The sequence below is a fragment of the Rhizophagus irregularis genome, chromosome 22 (genome assembly GCF_026210795.1).
Source record: "Rhizophagus irregularis chromosome 22, complete sequence".
Lineage (NCBI taxonomy): Eukaryota > Fungi > Glomeromycota > Glomeromycetes > Glomerales > Glomeraceae > Rhizophagus > Rhizophagus irregularis.
In genome coordinates this window covers 3407429-3429099 of record NC_089450.1, presented here as the reverse complement: position 1 = coordinate 3429099, position 21671 = coordinate 3407429, and the positions used below count along the sequence as shown (strand labels likewise).

General features: G+C 34.5%; 9 protein-coding genes across 9 annotated transcripts; 4 read left to right on the top strand and 5 right to left on the bottom strand.

Annotated features, from left to right (window-relative positions):
* Positions 1-1533: 1533 nt before the first annotated feature.
* On the top strand, positions 1534-2526 carry OCT59_014909 (uncharacterized protein; the record flags this gene model as incomplete). Its single annotated transcript, XM_025310050.1, has 1 exon — positions 1534-2526. One exon carries the CDS (start codon positions 1534-1536, stop codon positions 2524-2526), a length of 993 nt encoding a protein of 330 aa, XP_025186866.1.
* A 4048-nt stretch (positions 2527-6574) lies between these two features.
* Positions 6575-6856, top strand: OCT59_014908 (uncharacterized protein; the record flags this gene model as incomplete). Its single annotated transcript, XM_066150320.1, has 1 exon — positions 6575-6856. The coding sequence occupies one exon, from the start codon at positions 6575-6577 to the stop codon at positions 6854-6856; it is 282 nt and encodes a 93-aa protein (XP_066002498.1).
* A 316-nt stretch (positions 6857-7172) lies between these two features.
* OCT59_014907 (uncharacterized protein) lies at positions 7173-10402 on the top strand (the record flags this gene model as incomplete). The annotated part of the gene is made up of 4 exons (XM_066150319.1): positions 7173-7554; positions 7785-7985; positions 8058-9813; positions 10177-10402. The coding sequence occupies 4 exons, from the start codon at positions 7173-7175 to the stop codon at positions 10400-10402; spliced, it is 2565 nt and encodes an 854-aa protein (XP_066002497.1).
* Positions 10403-12468: 2066 nt separating this feature from the next.
* Positions 12469-12702, bottom strand: OCT59_014906 (uncharacterized protein; the record flags this gene model as incomplete). Its single annotated transcript, XM_025324323.2, has 1 exon — positions 12469-12702. The coding sequence occupies one exon, from the start codon at positions 12700-12702 to the stop codon at positions 12469-12471; it is 234 nt and encodes a 77-aa protein (XP_025186861.2).
* Positions 12703-13006: 304 nt separating this feature from the next.
* Positions 13007-13423, bottom strand: OCT59_014905 (uncharacterized protein; the record flags this gene model as incomplete). Its single annotated transcript, XM_066150318.1, has 1 exon — positions 13007-13423. One exon carries the CDS (start codon positions 13421-13423, stop codon positions 13007-13009), a length of 417 nt encoding a protein of 138 aa, XP_066002496.1.
* Positions 13424-13542: 119 nt separating this feature from the next.
* Positions 13543-14598, bottom strand: OCT59_014904 (uncharacterized protein; the record flags this gene model as incomplete). Its single annotated transcript, XM_066150317.1, has 2 exons — positions 13543-14144; positions 14220-14598. 2 exons carry the CDS (start codon positions 14596-14598, stop codon positions 13543-13545), a joined length of 981 nt encoding a protein of 326 aa, XP_066002495.1.
* Positions 14599-14731: 133 nt separating this feature from the next.
* On the bottom strand, positions 14732-14971 carry OCT59_014903 (uncharacterized protein; the record flags this gene model as incomplete). The annotated part of the gene is made up of 1 exon (XM_066150316.1): positions 14732-14971. One exon carries the CDS (start codon positions 14969-14971, stop codon positions 14732-14734), a length of 240 nt encoding a protein of 79 aa, XP_066002494.1.
* Positions 14972-15314: 343 nt separating this feature from the next.
* On the top strand, positions 15315-15815 carry OCT59_014902 (uncharacterized protein; the record flags this gene model as incomplete). Its single annotated transcript, XM_066150315.1, has 3 exons — positions 15315-15351; positions 15478-15589; positions 15683-15815. The coding sequence occupies 3 exons, from the start codon at positions 15315-15317 to the stop codon at positions 15813-15815; spliced, it is 282 nt and encodes a 93-aa protein (XP_066002493.1).
* A 2086-nt stretch (positions 15816-17901) lies between these two features.
* OCT59_014901 (uncharacterized protein) lies at positions 17902-18846 on the bottom strand (the record flags this gene model as incomplete). The annotated part of the gene is made up of 1 exon (XM_025310049.2): positions 17902-18846. One exon carries the CDS (start codon positions 18844-18846, stop codon positions 17902-17904), a length of 945 nt encoding a protein of 314 aa, XP_025186860.2.
* Between the last annotated feature and the right edge of the window lie 2825 nt (positions 18847-21671).

Sequence of the window (21671 nt, the reverse complement as noted above, 5' to 3'; positions counted from 1 at the left end):
AATTCGTCTAATGCTAGATGCGAGGCGGAAATTCTATGGCTTCACGAAAGCAAATTTTCCCAGAATGAAAGGCTATAATATACATAAGGCAAATAAATGACTCCTATATTTAGATGCCAATAATTTATACGGACGGCTATGTCACAATATTTACCAACAGATGGCTCGACCTAAATAATTTGCCGGATATACGATCTATTTCACCAACTGCAAAACGAGGCAGTGCTTGGGAAGTAAAATTAAGATATCTGGAAAATCTTCATCCAGCACATAGTGACTATCTGCTCTGCCCGGAACGTCGAATAGTTAAGCAAAATGAGCTTAGTCCATACCAAAATAACGACTTAATTGATAAATTGAGTGGAGGCAAATTTGCGGAGACAGAAAAATTGGTGGCAACGTTGGAGACTAAAGACCGATATATTATCCATTACCGAAATCTCCAGCAATGCCTCGAACTAGGAATGGAACTCGAGCATGTTTATCGAGTACTAGAATTTGATCAGTCTCCCTGGCTCGAACTATATATTACAGCAAATACTATACGGCGTCGTGATGCCAAAAATGCCTTCGAAAAAGATTTATGGAAATTAATGAACAATGCTGTATTTGGAAAAACTATGGAAGATGTCCGACATCGCACACGGGTAGATCTAGTACGACCAATAGGAGAGGAGCATCGACTGCGCAAAATGTTGGCAGATCTGGTACTAGTTGGTCGTAAAATATTTCATGGAAGCAAAAGCCAATCTATGTAGGGGCTTCGATTTTAGATCTTAGTAAGTATTACATGTATGATTTCTGGTACAACTTTATCAAGCGCAAGTATAGGGATCAAGCCAAATTATGTTATACAGATACAGATTCACTAATTATTGAAATAGAGAATGATGCTGACATGATTGAAGATGCAGACCTTTATGACTTTAGTGATTATCCTGAAGAGCATCCATTACTTGAAAAACTTCCAGGATAAATCACCCGGATGGTTCACGTGAGTTAAAAAATAAGAAAGTGATCGGAAAGTGGAAAGAGATTTATGAAAAATTATTTTACCCGATTTTTCTCTTAATTATTTGAAAAAAGGCCTAGCCTTTATCTTTGGCTGAAAAAAGTTTATTAATAGATCTTTTTTAAAAAAACGACTGCAGTTAACATTACTAGTTATCTAATTTAAAATTAATTTTATTGGCTACTAATTGTTGTAGTACAACCGAAGAGTTAAATAAATACCTCGTGAATGCAATCTGAGTAACGATAAAATCGTATGAATCACTCTTTTTCGCTTGCCGACAAGTTAATTTTATAAACTTTTTTTTTACTATGCTTATATCATTTATATCATTATATCATATTCTGTATCACCAATTAAGAGTTTATAAAGATCATTTTATAATTAATCATGATGTATTCAGAAAAGTATATCACTCATTTCTTAAACTTTCACAAGAGAAACTTTTCTGAAAAAATTACGGGCGTTTGTTTGTTTGTTTTTCTTACTGATCAAACTTGAAAAGAACTTTTTCATACAAGATGGCTTTGATACGTTCTGACTTTAACTTCGTGAATAAACCTTGGTGGAGACCAGATTATGATGACCGCGCTCCTCAGGATTTCCTCTCAAGTACCAAGTGTCTCCAACAAGCCATATTATTATCCGTTAATAAAGAGGATGAACTCTTTTGGCTAGGTTACATTGACTTTCATCATGAACGTTATTTGATCGAATGCATTTCAGCAGAAGGCGATATAGGCCTCGATGTTATACGACAGTTATTGAAAAAATCGTGGTTTAAAGTTTTTCTGAGCAATATTCGCGAAATAATGTTTCCCAGAATAAAATTTGATCCTTTTTCACGCTTGGCTAGCTTCATTTGCAGAAAAGTGCTTGGCAATTATATTCACAGAATAATTTTCGGCCCTTCTCGTTCTTCGCACTTAGCTAAAAAAGTCCAAAACCTCCGCAATACCATTAACGGCATTTTCCCGACCATTTTCTTTTCCGACCTTCCAATTGATTGCTTTACACCTTTGCTTGCAAAGCAGTTGCATCAACAGGTTGGCAACGGGTTGATTGACAATGCGGGTCAGTACAGAACGCGATATGTTATGTCAGCGCAAGATAATTATGTTTATTTGGCACCAAATTTGATTGAGAACAAAATGGAAGTGCTATTCCGTCAATGTCGACAAAATTTCAGGAGAGAAGGCTTGGAATTAGAGGAAGCTATCAAATTTGGAGCGTGTTTTCTTGCTCATTTATTGGCTATCCATCCTTTTATTAATGGAAATGGGAGAATGGCTAGGTTACTTTTGAGCTATTTGCTGTCAAGATTCACTGTGGTGCCACTTTCTTTGTATTCAGGAGCGAAAACACAAGATGTGTTTTTACAGTGTTTGCGTGAGGTAACGTGTTTTCATGAACAACCTAGTGCACTTGCCAGTTTTATACTTGAGAACATTCATACGACATCTTATGACATATGTACAATAATGGACATAGATGTTCAGAATAATAATAATTAATGTATAATTTTAGCACACATCTGCAAAAGAATGCCTTAGCTTAATATTATATTATAATTTTATTTAATTGCTTTAGGAATGAATATTCACTCAGGATCTAGGAATTGTATTTGGAGGAATTAGGAATTTTAAAACTTGATCAGTTTTTTAAAAAATATTATTATATATTGTTTTTAAGTATTATTATTTGCTTCACAGAATAAAGTATTTGCAATTTCATTATTACTTCCCAGAAAAAAAATTTATTAATACATGATAAAAATAAATACAAATGTTCGGGACTGTGCCCGTGATACATGACGTCTAAGCTAATATACACGATTATTTTTTCGAACGATACCCCTCTATCCTAACCCTCTTTCTGTCCGGCTCATCCTCCACACACGCCCTATCTTTTAACAAAGCAACAATTATGCCCAAAACCTCCTTCACGCTATTATATAGTGCTTTGTATGAGTTGGAGTTCGGGTCCAAGGCCTTCTTAGTAAATTCGATCGAAAACGCAGTGTAGATCGCCTTGGATATTTTTCCGGGGCTATATAGTAGGAAGTGCCAGTCCCTACCCGTTGTGATGATGCCATAGAGGTAATCGAAATCATCGTCACCACGCTTTCTCTTCCTCTTGTTCGTCTCACATGCACTCTGAAGCTGTTTGATATTTTGTGCGAAGCCTAGGGGGACCTTGTGCTGTCTATCCTCTGTGATACAGATAAGGTCTTCAGCTTCCTACCCACGATTAGCATAGGCGTGTTAGTGTTAGGTTATCCTAATTGCGACTGGAACTAGAGTAACAAAGAAATTACCTTGATTGCATAATCGACCCGGTCCCTGCTTTCTTCGCCAACTATTCCATACTGAGGTCTCATGCTAAGGTCCTTGTTTGTTATATCCATGACGATATGGATACCAGCATAAAGCCCGTGATGAAGGAGGGCCGTGCGCACAGTCTAAAGCCACCACTTTTTTATTTTTCAGTTGGCCAAATTTTTATAAAATCACGTGAGCAAATTTCATTGGTCAATGTTTACTTATCATATATATATATAGGTGGGTTTGTAGAATAGAATACCAATTGTTTAGCCAGAATTAATATTAATTCTAGCTAAAATGATTTATAAATTCATATTATTAGAAAGAATCTGTTATTTTATTATATATAAAATTGTGATACCCATTAAATTTTTTCTATATTCATTAAAAATAATAAATATATATTTAATTTATTCTAAAAAAAAAATAAAGTTTATAGATAAATAATTCTCATTCAGTTATTTTAAACAAAAATATTTTTATATTAATTCTTAATTTAGGCCAGTTTATAAATTTTGGCCTGCATTATATTAGTATTAAACTGGCCAAATTCCTCTAAATTTATTCAAAACATAGTAAAATAACCAAAATTAAAACTTATATATCTTATGCTACAGTAATTCAATTTGAAAAAACTCTCTGTTACATAAAAGTATACTGTTTAAACTACAATATTACAGAAAGTTTTTTAAAAAAATATTGATTAAATTTTTTTTTCTATTCATTTGAAATTACATAATAAAAAGTGGTGACTTTAGACTGTGTGCACCATACTCATTACGCATTGCCTCCAAACTGTCAGGTTGTAAAGTTCCATATGTGCGCAACCTGCCCAAAACCTCTTCCATGCAACGCTTGAAGATCTTATTGTCGTCCTGAATTTCGTATGTGGGAGGGGAGAAGAGCGGAATGGAATCTATACCATCAGAGTCGTAACCATATTCCACCAACACTTCACTTAAGCTGAGATAGGACGAGAACGAGCGTAATTTTTTCTCCTTACACTTCTTGGCAAAGTCGGCAAGCCTCGTCGCAGGTCCTCTTTCTAAACCATCTTGCATAAACTTCTCTTCGGTCATTTTGAGAAAGTCACGACCCATTATTTTTCGCTTTCGAATAATTTCCAAGTCATCATCGTCAAGACCCAAGTCTTCCTCCTTACGCAAGAAGTCGATAAGAGCCTCCGTTTTGTATTTTTTAATTTTGTCCGCCAACAAGACCGTCTCATTTCCAGCAACAGTAGTGGAGGTGGCATCATTTCACGTGACCCATTTCTCATATACTGGTAAAATAATACTTTATTTATGAAATAAATCGGTCCTAAAGGGACCAAGCCGGCCTACAATACATAAAAATTGCGACCATAGCGCCACATGATAATGAAATATAGATAAAAAAAATTCTAACTAGTCGTTAGGGAAAAATTCGGATATGGATACGGTCTATTGTATCAATTGTCCCATCGAATTATTCTCATCCCACAAATGTCATTAAAAAGTTTATAAATTTTCTAGTTCATATCACGCTTGATTTGCTTCAAAAATCAGCAGAACTTGCTAGTAAAACTTTATTTTTTATAATAAATTGAAAGAACACGATTACAATATATGATAAAAATAAAAAACTAAAAAAAACTAGGTTAATTTCAGTTCATGATTCGCAGTTTTTTTTGGACAATTTAACATCTGTATCATTACCATTTTCTAACAGTTTACGCTTAAGCAATAATAAAAAGTCTAACCATAATTTTAAATACTTTCATGCCAAAAATGTCAAAATTGTGAAATTAAAATTTGTTGAAAGTTTGTTCAAGTAAACGTTTAATTAATTTATTTTTTTGTTTTATCACATTATCGATTATCATCACATTTTGGGTCAAGAAATACAATTTTTTGTTATGCATAAACATGCATAATTGACTGGATCAACTTGGAGGGTCAAGTCCGATACTTTTGCAGTTCTTATATATATTTATGGAAAGCAAGTATGAACGTCTGAAGATATTTGTTAGGATATCTGGACATGTGTAGTTTGCGTTGACGGACAATAATTCAAAATCAACTTGGGAGGCAAACAACCTACCAAAGTGTTTATGAAAATTGTCTCTGCAAACAAGAAGAATATTATCAGGAATAGCAGAACCGAAGGACTACTTATTGTCAGTTGTTGGACATAATTGTTTCTAAAGGAGGTTCTGTTCAAATGTTGAAAGTTTGCAAGATGGTCTTTGTCATATTTCTTGTTTTTTATTGTTTTTATAAATCCTTAATTTTGTAGCTACCAGAGTAGGTTAATTCAGGATCAATCGCTCTTGTCATGAATATTACAGTAATAATCTTTTCCTTCTTAATCTCTTCAGAATCACACTTCTTTAAGGTAGCTAAATTTTTTCTATGCTCACCTACGACATCAGCCAATTTCCCCATATCCACTTACATTGTAAACATAAAAAATACCCATTACCACTTAAATCTGATCCAATCTGATTTTTATTTTAATAGATCTGATCTGATCCGAATCTGATCAGATCTGGTTCAGTTTGATCCGGATCTGGTTCGGATCCATTTGAATCCGATTTGAATCTGATCCGAATCTGGTTCGGATCTGGTCCTTGTCCTAAAAAAAAGAAAGGGAACGTTAATTACGTTCCTCAAGTAAAAAGAAAAAATAAAAATAAAAGAAACGAACTTACCATAGTTCGTTCTTTTAAATCCTGGTCGTTCAGCTTCGTCTCACGTCCAGGTTTCCTAAAAAAAAGAAAGGGGACGTTAATTACGTTCCCTTAAGTAAAAATAAAAAAAAATAAAAAAAAGAAACGAACTTACCATAGTTCGTTCTTTTTTTTAATTCCTGGTCGTTAACGACTTCGTTCGTCCAGGTTTCCTAAAAAAAAAAGAAAGGGAACGTTAAATATGTTCCCTCAAGTAAAAAAAATAAAAATAAAAATAAAAGAAACGAACTTACCATAGTTCGTTCTTTTAAATCCTGGTCGTTCCTTCGTCTCGCCCGACTTGCCATCCCGAAGTCAATCAGATACACATCGCCATTATCGTTAATTAAGATATTTTGTCATTGTGAAGGATGCCATGATTGTGGATCGCATTTAATCCCTTAATAGCCCTTAACTTTTGCCGTTTCTTTATTTTTTGTTCGCTCAACGTAGTGCTGACAATATAACGAAACTCATCCCTCCTCCGTAATATCCATAACAGACCAACTTCGTGATATACAATAGGTTATGGGACAAGATAATGATATCTCTGATTCCCCTTTTCTTAAAAATTGTAATGGTTGTGAATTCAATATAGGACGAAAGTTAAATACGGGGAAATGTTTAATATATATAGAAAAAGATATTGCGATAATGATAAAAGGAAGAAAGGCGTTAGAAAATGGTGATAGTGGGATGAAACCATATATGACAAAAGAAAATATAGGTAGAATGAATGATATTGTCGTAAACGAAAATGATGTGTCAAATAATGTACAAAATTGTATAAGATGGTTATATTTATTTTAGATGTATCTTAATTGAAATCTCACATCGCAAGTTACTACGCTTTATTTTTTTTTCCGGTCTGTGTTGCACACAAAAAGCCACGTTAGTCAAATTCGGTCATTCGTACGACTGAAAAATTACGTAACGTAATTCACTTTTTTTTAATAAATACCCTGAGAATTCGTCGGAATCAAAAAATCTAATGAGTAATGATAAATGCAAGAGTCTATCAGTCACGATGTATCCAGAAAAGTATATAAAGTATATATATACCTTAGACTTCTCTCAAACTTTCTCAAATTTTTCTAAACTACTACTCGCTTTTAACAGGAACAAAATGGTATTTTCACTCAATTGTTTGATTCTAGGACAAACTTCCAATAAATGTTTCACTGAAGACATAGGCCAAACATATCGCGATGATAGTAAAGTTGAAGTCGAGTTTTCCAATTTTAAAGTTTCACACTTCAAAGAGAAGCTCTTTCGTGAGCAGATCATAAAAGATGTAATTCAAGATAAAAATAAAATGGACCTTTGGAAAGTTAACAGTCAGAAGGTTGATGAAGAAGAAAACAACCTTCAAAAATTTACTGAAAGTGACATCAAAGATAAACTCGGAGGCGAAGAGATGAACCCTCGATACCTGTTTAGTAAATATTTTAAAGTTGATCAAATGGATATTCAAGGCATTCATATTTTCGTAGTCCCCACTTCCACTGGTAAGTGTCTCCCAATTTTTTACCTCTCGAACAAGGAAATTGCAGTAACAAAATATCGATTTGACTGATGTCATTATTTTTTTGTCTACACGCACCACATTTGTGATTTCTTTCCTGTTACTTTATAATCGGCACAAGAAACTGTGAAAAAGTAACACGCGAAGTTGTTGTTTTCATTAAAGCAGAATATTCCTGTGTGATCAGATTTTTAATTGACTTTTAAACACTAGTCAAGGATGCCATTGATATTGCTTTAAAGGAGGTTAAGGAGGAAACTGGTACCGATAGACCTAACGATGAAATGCCTTTTATGGATCGTGACACCAATCAAGCAATTACAAAGATTATAAGAAATATTGAGAACCGTCTTAAAGGTTCTAAAGCCAAAACAGATTTTGACATGTTATTCAGTGGTGGAGCTCCTGGAATAGGTATGTTCTTAATATAATGTTCAAGCTGATTCTACATGTAGTTGTTCATTTATCACTAAATCTCGTGCATAGGTAAAACTCGGTATGGAGATGAACTATTCAAACGCCTGGAAAATAATCAGAATTGGGTCCCTCCTGAGTGGGAAAATAAACTGCATATTAGAAGAATCTATTTAGACCTCGGTAATGGTTGCAAACTTGATTCATATGATGATGACCTTACTCCAACAGTCATCATTGGCCTTCGGATTGCCTATGTGTTTTTCATTGAAAAAAAATTTATTTTGTCGTTTACAAATTTTCGTGATCGAGTCTGGAAATACAGAGACATTTTCAAAATACCCAATGTTTTCGATTGTATTTATGCTCATCTAATCTCCCAATCCAATATACAGCTCTTTGTTTTTTTTCATATTGACGAGTTTCAGAACATCGATCTGTGGGAGGATGACGCAATCAAGAACAGGAAAATGGCAAAAAAACAGCTCTTTAAGGAAATGATCAATGACCTTGCACCGTTCATGCTTGCTCCACAATCCCTTATCTATGTCCAGACATTTCTTTCTGGAACAGCACCACAAGTTGTTATCTCTAACAAAGAATCATCAAGGGTTTCATTTAGATTTGCCGATTGCCCACAACTGTCATTCAGAGCAATGCTTAATATTGCAAATCATTATGCACAAAAATACGATGCAGAAAAATTCGACTGTGGTTCGTACAAATGGATGCTTTGTCGACCATTTCTCCAACTTTTGGAAGACACCGGAGGATTGCCTCGCGCACTTCAGTACGTCTTTGAAGTGTGCTTTGAAATCGAAACCGATAGAAAGAAATTCTTCGGCGATATTCATAAACAGCACTTTAATACCATCTTTTATAATGTCAAACACCGTCTCCAAGAACGCTACAACATATACGGAACCATCGAGAAGAATAAAAAACTTGCTTTAGAGCTTCTTTATCACAGTATCGATGCAATTCCTGTTAAACGCAAAACATGCCTGGATCCAAGCGATGAAGACTATACGATCGAAAACCTCGAACGTGACGCACATATCATTCTCAGTCCCTGCGATGACACTTTCTCTGAATTTACCATCAAGATGCCTTTCTTTTTTATCTGCTTATACAACGACAAATTAAAAATCGTGGACTTCAGTCTTGAAGAGACATTTCGGGTGCAAAACACTATGCATTGGCAAGATTGGGAACTTTTTGTGGCACACTACGAGGCATTCCGCACCAACTTGCTAATGGAACGTGGAAAACGTACGGTACATCTGGAGGAGTTATATCGTGGTGTCTTTGGGACTGTATCGGCCAAGAATATTGAGGTTAGGCTGAAGAAACTTTCTGTCTGCCAAGCACAAGAGCAATTCCCATGTTCAAAATTAACAGAAAAAGGTACCGCAAAGTCCATTCCCTGGGAGGAAGGCGAAGTTGTGGTTGTCAATGGTGCGTCTGCTGAATGGGGAGATTCATTCAGAGTTTTGCAAACAGTTCAAGGTGATCGTCTCTTTAGTATTCACCAAGCCAAATATGACTATAACTCGGCCACATACACTTTAAACAATCTTCTCAAAGAACACATTAAGAATTATGTTACTTCTATTAATACTAAAAAAGAGCTTTTCGATAAACTTGCTAAGCACCGTCACATAACGATTGTTTTCACAACACAGCCATTTTATGAAACAGTTTCATGTGACGAATGCTTTATTATTTCGCGTAGTAATTTTGAACAATACTTTGGTCCTGTATTTTCTTCTCGTGCTACATTTGCCTTGACAAAAAACATCAACCCAACTTTTCAGAATCACAAGGGGTTGGTGATGTCACTGCTGAAGAGATTATTAGAAATCGACCATATAAAAGTGAGGATGACTTCTTTAAAAAGCATGGTCGGGCTAAACGAGGCGTGGAGAAGAATGAGCATGAGAATCCCGAAAAGAAAATCAAACTTGACTTCTACCCATTTAATGTGTAAAAAATAAGTTAATTCCGCGCTTAACATGGATATTTTTATCAATTATCAATGTACAATCTACAATAACAAATATAATATCAATAATAGCTGTATACCGATTCTATAATTATTATTTTATTTTAATAAAGCTTAATGCATTACTTTTTCTAATGGTTAATTATATTCCACAGTAAAAAATTTAAAAAATTAATTCGTGATTAGTTTAAGAGCCGGAGAAAGATTTTTATATTTCAGAATCTGGATCGACTTGAGTGATAGACATCTTGGTAATGAAACGATTTCTTCTGAGCAGAAAGAATATCAAAGAATATGCTTGGAATATGAAAAACCTTTAGAACAGACTCTTGTCGAAGTCAAAACTTTTCCTAAATATATTTCTCTTTCCCCGAAATCCAATAATAATTTTCTCCAATTTGTAGCAAATTAAAGCAGTGCAACCGTGAACGATCGAAAATCACGTGAAATTTTGCCGATCGTCACTCGTGACGGAAATTTTCCATTTTATTAATACATGCGAAAAATAAATACAAATGTTCGGGACTTTGCCCGCGATACATGAAGACTATGCTATTATTATACATGATTATTTTTTCGAACGATACCCCTCTATCCTAACCCTCTTTCTTTCCGGCTCATCCTCCACACACGCCCTATCCATTAACAAACCCACAATTATGCCCAAAACCTCTTTCACGCTATCACATAATGATTGGTATGACTTTGAGTTTGGTTCCAAGGCCTTCCTAGAAAATTCGATCAAGTATGCAGTATCACTTGCCTTGGATATTTTTCCAGGACTATATAGAAGGAAGTGCCAGTCCAGACCTGTTGTGACGATACCATAGAGGTAATCGAAATCCTCTTCACCCCGCTTTCTCTTCCTCTTGTTCGTCTCACATGCGCTCTGAAGCTGTTTGATATTTTGTGCGAAGCCTAGGGGGACCTTGTGCTGTTTATCCTCTGTAATACAGATAAGGTCTTCAGCTTCCTAACCACGATTTGCATAGATGTGTTAGTGTTAAGTTATCCCAATTATGACTGGAACTAGAGTGGAGCGGGAGTAACAAATTAAATTACCTTTATTGCATAATCGACCCGCCCCGACTTTCTTCACCAATTATTCCATACTGAGGTTTCATGCTAAGGTCCTTGTTTGTTATATCCATGACGATATGGATGCCAGCATGTAGGAGGGCCACAACGTACTCATTACGCATTGCCTCCAAGCTGTCAGGTTGTAAAGTTCCATATGTGCGCAACCTGCCCAAAACCTCTTCCATGCAACGCTTAAAGATCTTATTTTCATCCTGAATTTCGTAAGTGGGAAGGGAGAAGAGCGGTATGGAATCTATTCCATCAGAGTCGTACCCATATTCCGCCAACACTTCACTTAAGCTAAGGTACGAGGAGAACGCACGCTTCGGCTTTTCTTTGAGGGTCTGGACCTCTTTTGCAAGTCTTATGGCAGGGCCACCTTTTAAACCATAACTACGAAATTTTTCTTCGGTCATGTCAAGAAAGTCTTGGCCAGTAATCTTTTCGTTGCGAAGTATTCCCAAGTCATCGTCGTCGAGCTTGAGGTTTTGCTCTTTCAAAAAATCGATAAGGGCTTCCGTATCCCAGTTCTCAACCAGGTCGTTCATCATCAGGCGTCTCGTTAAAATAGGAAAAAATCCTATCTTCTATTCGCATAGGCTTCTCCTTAGGATAAATTTGACGGAGGAAGTCATTACGATCGATTGGCCCCAGCTTCTTTTTTACTTCTTCTTCAAGATCAGAGACTTTTTATCCTTGGAAATCTCAATCGCGAAAAGTATATTTTTATTTCCGGCATTGCGGTAGCGGAAGTTAAGACTGATAATATCATTATCTGTACTGGAAGACATCTTGTTTTCTAAATACAATGTCCTGTAATGAGAAATTTTCGTTCCCATACATACACAACTTCTGACATATACGCACCTTATAAATTTTGCGGAAAGTTGGCTGAACTTCTACATACTCCTACACGCTTTATATCTTACTGAGAAAAGGTTAAGGAGATATAAGGCGTGATTAGCTTGTCATATGATGCCAAGAACTCTATGAAAGCACATGTAAACAGAATCCTCATACCTCTTCACATGTAGATCTACCCTGCAATACATATAGTTGGCTTTACGCCTGGCGATCTCGGAATTGCAAGTCCACCAGCCTTTCATAACATATACTTTTGTTGGCACTATTTGCTTTTAGGGTAAGTCCTATACCGCAACTAGACATTTTTTCTTCCTCCGGTCACATTTGTTTGGGAAAAAATAAGAATAGGAAGTTAATATAACTTCTTTTCGCTTGATATGTGAGAAATTCCCCCTGTCGCACAATTTGGCCGAAGGCGCTGTGCATGGCTCAGCAATTCTTCCGAGCTGGTGATCACTTCTCCAGACTGATGATCACTGCTCCGGACTAATTGGATCGAACTGCTCGGACCGGATTCCTTCTAGGTCTCGCCTTCTATTCTGGTGGCGCATAATCTGAATCGGATGAATCTGTTAGTTCTTTGTCAGGCTCTAAACCAGTTTGCTCTTCTACATAATTTCCTATCCAGTCTACAGTTCTTTCTAGCTTTTCAAACCGAGAATAATATTCATCCAATTTGTTCTCTATTGTTTTGATTTCTCCATTAAGTACACTAAATACTATAGCATTTTGGTGATCGAGTCCTGCTAACTTCGATAGTTTTTCCATGCTTTTCACATACTCGCTAGCGTGCTATTGGATGAATGTTTTTTACTTTCGGCTGTTTTATTCAAAAATGCTGGGCGTGATCTTGAAAGGGTCCGCTCACTTATCATTTTAGTATTATTTTTTTTATAACTGAATATTTATTGTGCCAGAAAAAAAATCCCTCAAATAAAATAATAACACAACTGCTAGGCGGGGAACTCGTATATTTGTATCGTATCACTAATCTGGTTCACCGGCATGAACTAGACTCTATGATTTCGGTTGCAAAGAAGAGAGTCGCACGTTCCCTTCTCTAATAAAATCCCTAGACATCCCAAGGAATTTCATTTTTAGCTATCTGCTGTATATTATATTTTACCATTTCCTTTTCTTGCTCATAGAGCATTCCATTACGAAGCAAATAGCTTTCGATCTCCACCTGTTTTTTAGCTTCTTCGAGTTCCCTTTTGATATAAGTCCCCCATATTTCACAATGTAAATATCCTTGCATGAATTCATCATTAGGATATTTTCTCTCTACCTCTTCCATTTCTAACTCCTGTTCATTATCCAATTTTTGATATTCTAATACTTGTATCTTCCATCTTCGTCGAAGCTCATGCTGGATTTCTTTATACCAAGTGCTATTTATCCAGCAGAATTTATCTAGAACTTCTAATGGAAGCTTTTGAACAATTTCAGCAATTGTATCTGGTTCTTCGAGTGGGTTGTATGAAAGCATTGTTTATACTTTTCGGTATAATAATGTTAGAAAAAAAAAGTTCAATTTAAAAAATAATTCCCAAATAAAAAAAAATGTTTATCTCAACTTTTCTGATACTAGTCCTGATCATCGTCGGGCTATTCCTCTTCAAATATGAGTTTTATTTTTGGGTATAAGTTTTGGAAATCAGTTAATATATCCTTTCTAATCCGTAAACATTCCCTAATTACTATCTTTTCCAAACTAGGGGCCAGTTTTGGAAGTTTTGTAATTGTTTTCGGGCTTAAGCGTCTGGAGCTTCTTATTACAAGTGATTTTAAATTGGGACACTCGACTAGAAGCGTTTCTAGATTTTTATTTTTGAGTATATGTGAACCACTATTTTCAAAACTTAGCCGTTGCAAATTTGGGCATGCTTTACATACTTCGGAAATGTACACATCTGGCTTTATATTTATTTCTCCAATAAATTTTAGACCTAGCACTTGTTCACATGCAACTGGCTTCGTATCTTTGCTTAATGCCTTTGTGAACTTGATCCCGGAAATGCCTGTTAGGACTATTTTTTGCAATATTAGTCTTCTAGCGATATAATACCATCGTTTATTAACTAATAAAAGAGGATGTAATTTCTCGCCCTCATTCTTTTTATGATAATGGAAAATTCTATCTAGAATCTCATTTGGTAAAGGCAAGTAACGGATGGGTGATCTTTCAGATTTCGTAGATGTTGGAGGAACTATTTCTTCAAAGTCACTTTAAATTCATTACATTTTTTATTGATACGATGCCAGATTTTCGATTTTTAGCTTACTCCTCAATCTATATCTTTCAATCAGTTGATTAGTGGCTTTGCCCGAAATAATGAAACCATCTGTGTGGATTCGCTTTACACAATCTCCTAGTGGTCTAATTTTTTCCGATAGAATTTTTCGTCCCTTTGCTGAAATAAATGGGGCCATACATCGATGTGGTCCTGGCCTTTGCCCATCTGAATATAATCGCCCCCAGAGTGATACTAGCATATGCTTGGCGACTGTACCTACCTGTCCACCTTCATGCTTGATCTCTGTAAGATATCTTGCCCATTGATGGAAAATATCATGTCCGCTCATGAGTTTATTTTGCTCGAATATTAGAGCATTAGGACTTTCAGAAGATAATTCTATGTAAAGACCTAGATCTATTGCCATTTGTATATCATAGTGAGTGTAATATCCTGCGGGATTATAGCGAAATGTTCTTGTACATTTTTGATCCGCTGGATGACTTCCAATGGAAACACGATAAATTCCATATTTTAGATTATAATTGTTAGAATTAACGCTAAATGTGTGTAAATGTTTTAAATTCTCCTGGACCTATTGGCCAACATGCTCCCTCATAAGCTAAGATATGCGGGTAATATTCATTATAATCCAATTCAGTCGCAATGCCTTCATAAGGCTCAGCCCATACTAAACCTCCCATGTAAGCTGATTTTATCCAATGGTCTTCTTCTGGAGATAAGTCTTCTGCTTTTTTAGGAGCTCTAGAGACATCTTGAAAGAAACGCAAACTCGCCATAGCATACGTTCCAGTTTTTCGTAAGTCTATCTGACCTTCACTTCGCCATGAAATTGCATTAGCCTCTCCATTGTATCTAATATGCGTTTCCTGAGTGTTTCATTCGGATTGGCTTTAATTAAGAACCAGTCTCGTGATAAATTACGGAAATCATTTTCGGAGCCAGTCCATTGTGTACTTCCATCATAGAACTCAACATCCTTACCTTTCTTTCTCCAAAATAGAACCTTCGAATTGCAGAATACCATCTTGTATTGGTATTTTGGTATGCTGAAGCGGTCTCATAGTCGCTGTCCCCCTCCGACTCCGACTCCAGCTCAGCTTCTAGTTCTGGTGGCTCAGAATGTTCAGTTTTACTGGTGCTGGGTCTCCCCAGCTTGGTAAGAGATTTCCAAACAATCGTCCTAATGTGCCGGTGATACTACCAAGTAATCCGCTCATATTTTCTCAATGATTATATAGTGTTAGAAAAAAGTTTTAAAAAATTATTTTATTCGGATAATTAGAGTTAGACATTTATTCAAAAAAGAAACTATGGGAGGATTTTATCGTTGCCCCTATATCCTACGAAGTGGCACAGTTTGCAATAAAGGATGTTATCACCCAGATGGGTGCAAAGTTCACCGAATTCACCTAAACAAGTTCCATGTATACATCCTGGATGCGATAAAAAAACTTTCTCTGAATATGGTGCTTATAAAAAACATTCAGGAATCGTTCTAGAGCGTTTTATCAATGTCAAAAGCTTGCAAAAATTCAGGCTAGTGATGAGGAATATTCTGAGGAATATTCTGAGGAAGAGTTGGGTTTGGATTTGTTTGGGGGAGGAATAGTCAGGGGATAGTGATCCTATTTGCCTTATAATATTAGCATATATTTAAAAGAGTAGCATAGGGTCGAAAAAATATAGCATCCATATGAGCTTCGCCCTAAAGGGCTTGCTCATATTCCTGCTATATTTTTTCTCCTAGCAAGTGCAACCATATTATTGTATGCGAATTGGGAGGCAATTTCCATATCATTTGTTGCTTTCATAATTTGCTTACTGCTCCGCTTCGCTCCGCAACACTGTGAACATTATTTGTTCTCATGTTTTGCGTACATGCTCCGCAGTCCGCACCTTCGGTGCTCCGCAACTCTGTGAACATGTATGCTTTCTGGATTTGCCTCTTATTTTTGCATGCCCTCCCTTCGGTCGGGTCTTTATTTGATTGCCTCTTTTTATGCAAACAGGTTAGAAGAGTCGCCCACAAGCTCTCCAAATAGTTTGCCTCTTTTTGCAATCCTAATTGGTATTTCTGATTGTATACCCTTTTTTGCTGACACCACCTGCCCAGGTCAGCATTTTTATATACACCTTTATTTATAGCGTAGCTGCCGTAGCATGCTAAAGGGAGGTAAATTAGTATTTTATTTTTGTTAACCTTCTGGAATCATTTGAATGCAATGTGCCAAAAAATAATTTGTTTTCAAATTAGTAAGCAATTGGGAAACGAATCTAAAATAGCTATGATATCAAATAGGGTTTAAAAAAGAAATCGGGTCTGTTTACAATATGAAAGATTTTTGGGATATACAGGAAATCAATCTGGAAGCATTTGGACGCAATGCGCCAAAAAGCCTAATTTCCTACTACTTACGGGGCACCCATCATTTTTACTCCATTCCGAGAGAAACTCGGTAAGATTCGGTATAACTCATAATAAAATAAAAAACTACACCACTGTGCTTGAAATCTAACAATAACTTTACCGAGTTTTACCGAATGTACCGGGTTGTCAGTATGTGATTTTACATGTTCGACATATTGAGACGGTACTTTATTGAGAAGGTATAGGGGGATACTAATCATACTATAGGCAGTGCTAAGTTGTTTAAAAAACTTACTAATTAACCCTCAGCCAGTTTCTCCTTAATGTCTGTCCCTAATTCCTCCGTTAACGAACCTAGGGATTATGTCACATCACGTGATTCTTTGCATATTTTTACGTTAATTACAAAATAATTTACATGTACTCGACATCAGCGGAAATATGACACCAATTTACCATTGCGCACAAACACGAGATCAATATAGCAATATAGTATTATCTGTGGTCAAATTCAATGGGATAGATTAATTAATATTCGCCACTTTTGTGCAGTATTACTATTTTTTTTTTCAAGTTTACAGTATACGCTAATCAAGAAAATTTAATAAGACAATTCATCAGAAAATTCATAGAACCCTTTCAGGTATTTTTTTTGAAAAAATTACCAATTAAATTTATCGTAAATTATAAAGTATAATAAAACTTGATTGGATTCGAGAATATGTAAGACGAAAAAAATTGTTGCAGTATATTATGTGATTCACATAGGGGGTATATCATTCGATCAAATACATTACATCACTAATCTGGAATAGTCCTAAATTCTAAAACTATTCTACATTATGAGGAAAATTCGTTAACCACTCATGTGTAGAAAAATTGAAAACGAACCGACTAATGGCTTGTATTGGACACTTAAACACTTCCATTTTTATTTCTTCGAAATTCTACGAGAGAAATTTTCTTCAGTCTTCGGAAATTCTATCTTTTTACATGTCTTGACTTGATTCTTTAATACAGTATACATGGATAATCTATGCGTATTATAGTTAGGTAAAAAAATATTCTACTATGCTGTTACCCCTATAAAAAAAAATTCTGGAAAAAACTCATCATTTTTTCTAGAAACTCAGACACGTGATCATTTTTCTGAAAATTTTTTTATAGGTACGCATCCGTGAATTCCATTTTTTCTACGCATCAGTCGCATTCATGGTCAAACCGTCAAAGTAACACAAAAAATTTCAAAAAATTGCTGCTAATAATCCAAATTTAATAATATACCAGTATTCAAAAACGTGATTAGGATTACATCTTATTTTTTCGTAACGTGTTTTTTTAATCCTCCCAACTATAGTTGCGTAAGACATGAAAGATAATATATAGCATACCAAATGGTACTTTTTCATATTTCGATATTTTGACATTTTTTTCAGCATAATTTATAACTCTTGAGAGGTAAATCATGTTTAATGCCAATATTGATTTCGTCCAATAATAGTCATTACCAGAAAGGAGAGACATATTTAGCATTTGGACTATTGGAGTCCAAAGGCAAGTCGCTGTTATAGTTAATTTCCTTAAAAAAGGTTCTGATTTTTCGAAGGCACTAACGCCTTCATAAGTCCTCGAATATATAAAGCAAACCTCACATATATAATAAAGAAGCAAAACCGATCCTAAAATTCCGGTTACTGCATGTGAGTAGATGAAAACATTTGTAAAATTACTCTCAGGAATACTTTTGGTATAAAATATGAAACAAATATCAGAAATAATGTGACCTAAATCAATAAAAAGACCTAAAAGTCCAAGTACAAATCTTCGATCAATTATTACTGAGTCGCTATAGCTAATAATATAATAGTCTATGAGTACAAAGAAAACAAAACCAGTCATAGCTCCAAAAAGCATTGGAATCCAGATTGGTATTGCGAATTCCTTATGATTTTTATAAAACACTATACATGGTAGAACAAAAAGGGATAATAAAAAAAGAAAGTCATCAAAAGCTCGCCTAATTTTAACTGGGGATATTTCTTGTCTAATTTTAATAAATACGCTTATTTGTTTCTTTTCTAATTCTTCCGAATTTGAATCTTCTAGCTTTTCTTTCTTTTCTGACTTTCCTTTCGTATCAAATAAAAAAACTATAAGCGTAGGAACAAGCACATTAATTATTTGGTCGAAAACGTCTTTATTAGGATCATATTCTTCAGCAAAAGCTGAACCAAAAGATAACAAAAGAATAATTCCAAAGAGAAGACGTTTTAAATGAAACATTTTGTTGAATACTAGTTGTAACAGGTAGTAGTATTAAGTTATTTATATATGCTGTGCGTGATCATTAGATAGCCAGATCAGATGTAGATTTTATATGAAAAAGTCTTATTTACCAAAATGAAAAATTTTAGTACTTAATATTTAAAATAAAACTAATAAAACTAAAAATTACACAAATCTACATAAAATTATTTTACACATAATTTTTAAACTATAACCAATATAGATTTTTTCCTTTTTTGGTTACGGTACATTTCGCCGAAAGTCATTTCGCCGAAGGGATGTTTCGCCGAAGCCATTTCTCCGAAAATGATAGAAATGATAGTGATTATCACTTTTAATAAAAAATATTAAGCGCGCAATGAAAATAAAAATATTTATTTATTTACTTATTAAATTACATAATAAAAAAAATACATGAAAGACTATTGACTATCGTTAATAGTTAAAAACATTAGTAATGAATGTTACGTGAATTTATTAGAAATAATAATTAAAATAATATATAGATTTAGTTTATTTAATTTTTACGCAGTTTATTTTTGTATGTATTTAGTATATATCGTAGTTTATTTGGCATAGAACTGGAAGATTAGCTAATTGATGATCAAAAGTGGCTTAATAGGTCATAGGTGTAAATAATTGTATGATATTTAGTATAAAAACAATAAAATAAACAATAAATGTTTCGGGCTTCGGTGAAATGTCCATTCGGCGAAATAACCATTCGGCGAAATGGCTTCAGCGAAATGAAATTCAGTGAAATGAGTTTCGACGAAATGTCCTGATACCCTTTAATAAGAATAAACATCTAAGGAAAAAACAACCACGTAAACTTCTACGATAAAATAAATTAATAATTACTTTTTTCTCATCTGCAGATCCGTAATAATTTTTGAAATCCGAAATACGTTGCAAAATATCACATGTAATTGATCATTTGTAAAATGGAGAAAAATTATTTAATCTTTGTTCATAATAATTAAATTGGCTTTCTCCTTATAAAAAATTTTCATTTTATTTCTGTAAATGATATAGTCTTCGGAATCATCATATTCTGCTTTTTCTTATATATACTATATATACAAGGTCTGATTAAAAAAACACAGAACAAAAAATATTACAGAACACCCTATAAAAAATTTTTATCCGAATATTTCCGTTATTTCTCCGTGTCTTCCATAAAAATTCCGTGAAAATGATATATTCACGGATATCCGTGTTAGCGAGATGAAAATTTCCTTTTGTCAAACAGTCTTATGACTTTATATTTATTTGTATTTTGTAATTTTAAAATCGAACAATAAAATCGAACAATATTAAATTTAAATAAGAAAATTAAAATAAAATAAAAGAGTAGCTTCATGACTCATACAATTAAAGAAATCTAAACTAAAAGTAAAGAATCAGAAATTTTTACAGAATCGCATACCCCAACTTTACCCGAAGGTCAGTGTGAGTCAACTATCCAGCATGTCCCAAAATCCTAACCGTTACCAGAAAGAGACCCCAAGACGAAGAGGCTGAACTGTTAAGCGGCGCAGAAACCCCAAGTATGAGATCCATGAACCACCTTGGACTATAGAAGAGGAAACCCAGGAAACCCAGGAAACCGAGGAAACTGACGCCATTGAAGAGGATAAATGAGAAGAGGTCGCAGGAGATGTGGTAGTTCGTTGTTGAGAAATCGAAGATCGTTTTTGAGAGATGGTAAATGGTAATGCCTTTGGATTTTTCCCAGGCATTGAAAGGATGGAGCGAGATGAAAATTTCCATGATTTAAGGCTATAAATTCCATTAAAATGATACATTCACGGAAAAAACATGGAAAGATAAAACACGGATCAGATTTTTTATAGGGACAAAAAAAGAAAAATTCTCAAACTCTAACAATATTTTGCAATGAAATATATTTTCTTGTTTATCGTTCTTATTTGTACCATCCATGGTCTGACAGTTCATGTATCGCCTCTCCATGAGAGTAAGAGATTAATTATTTTTATTTATAATTTTTTATCTTCTATTTTCTCATCCCTATAAAAAATTTTATCCGTTATTTCACGGATCCATTCACGGAAAATGTAAATAATTCGATAAATTCCGGGATATAAGGCTATTAATTCCGGAAATATGAGCCTTTTACGGAAAAAAGACGGAATATAAAAAACGGATCGACTTTTTTTACAGGGCATGCATATAACATTTTCATTTGTAGTTAGATCTAGTCTTCTCATGAAACGTTGTACACCCGGTGATGACGAATGTGAACAGGATGAAGATTGCACGTTTGGTCTTTATTGTGATACCCTTGAAGGAACATGCTGTACTTAAGAAGGAGATTGCTAATAAAGTTTGGTCACTTTGAATTTTTGAGTTAAATTATTTATTAGTGAATGTATTAGTTACTTTACTTTTTTACTTTTTTTCACTGTAAAGAAATTATATCTATAATTTTTTTAATTAATAAATATTTCTATCATGCAAATATTGCATTCTTGACCTTATACGATTTACTTTCGTATACAGTGACGGTCAAAAGTAATGATGCATCGCCGAAATGAAAATGTAAAATAGTGATCATGATAAGGTAAATAGATAAACTGTACTGTATGGTCAGCTATACGAAAATATTTTAGCCAATCATAACTCATTGTATACTTTTCAAATTTTTTTTATTTATCGTACAATAAAATCTGATTGGTGAATTCTCACTTCGTACAGTACAGTTTAGCTAACCGTACAGTACAGTTTATATGTATACTCATCATGATATAGTAGTCACAACGCCTTATTAATAACGAGTTTATTATATTATATAAAATTTT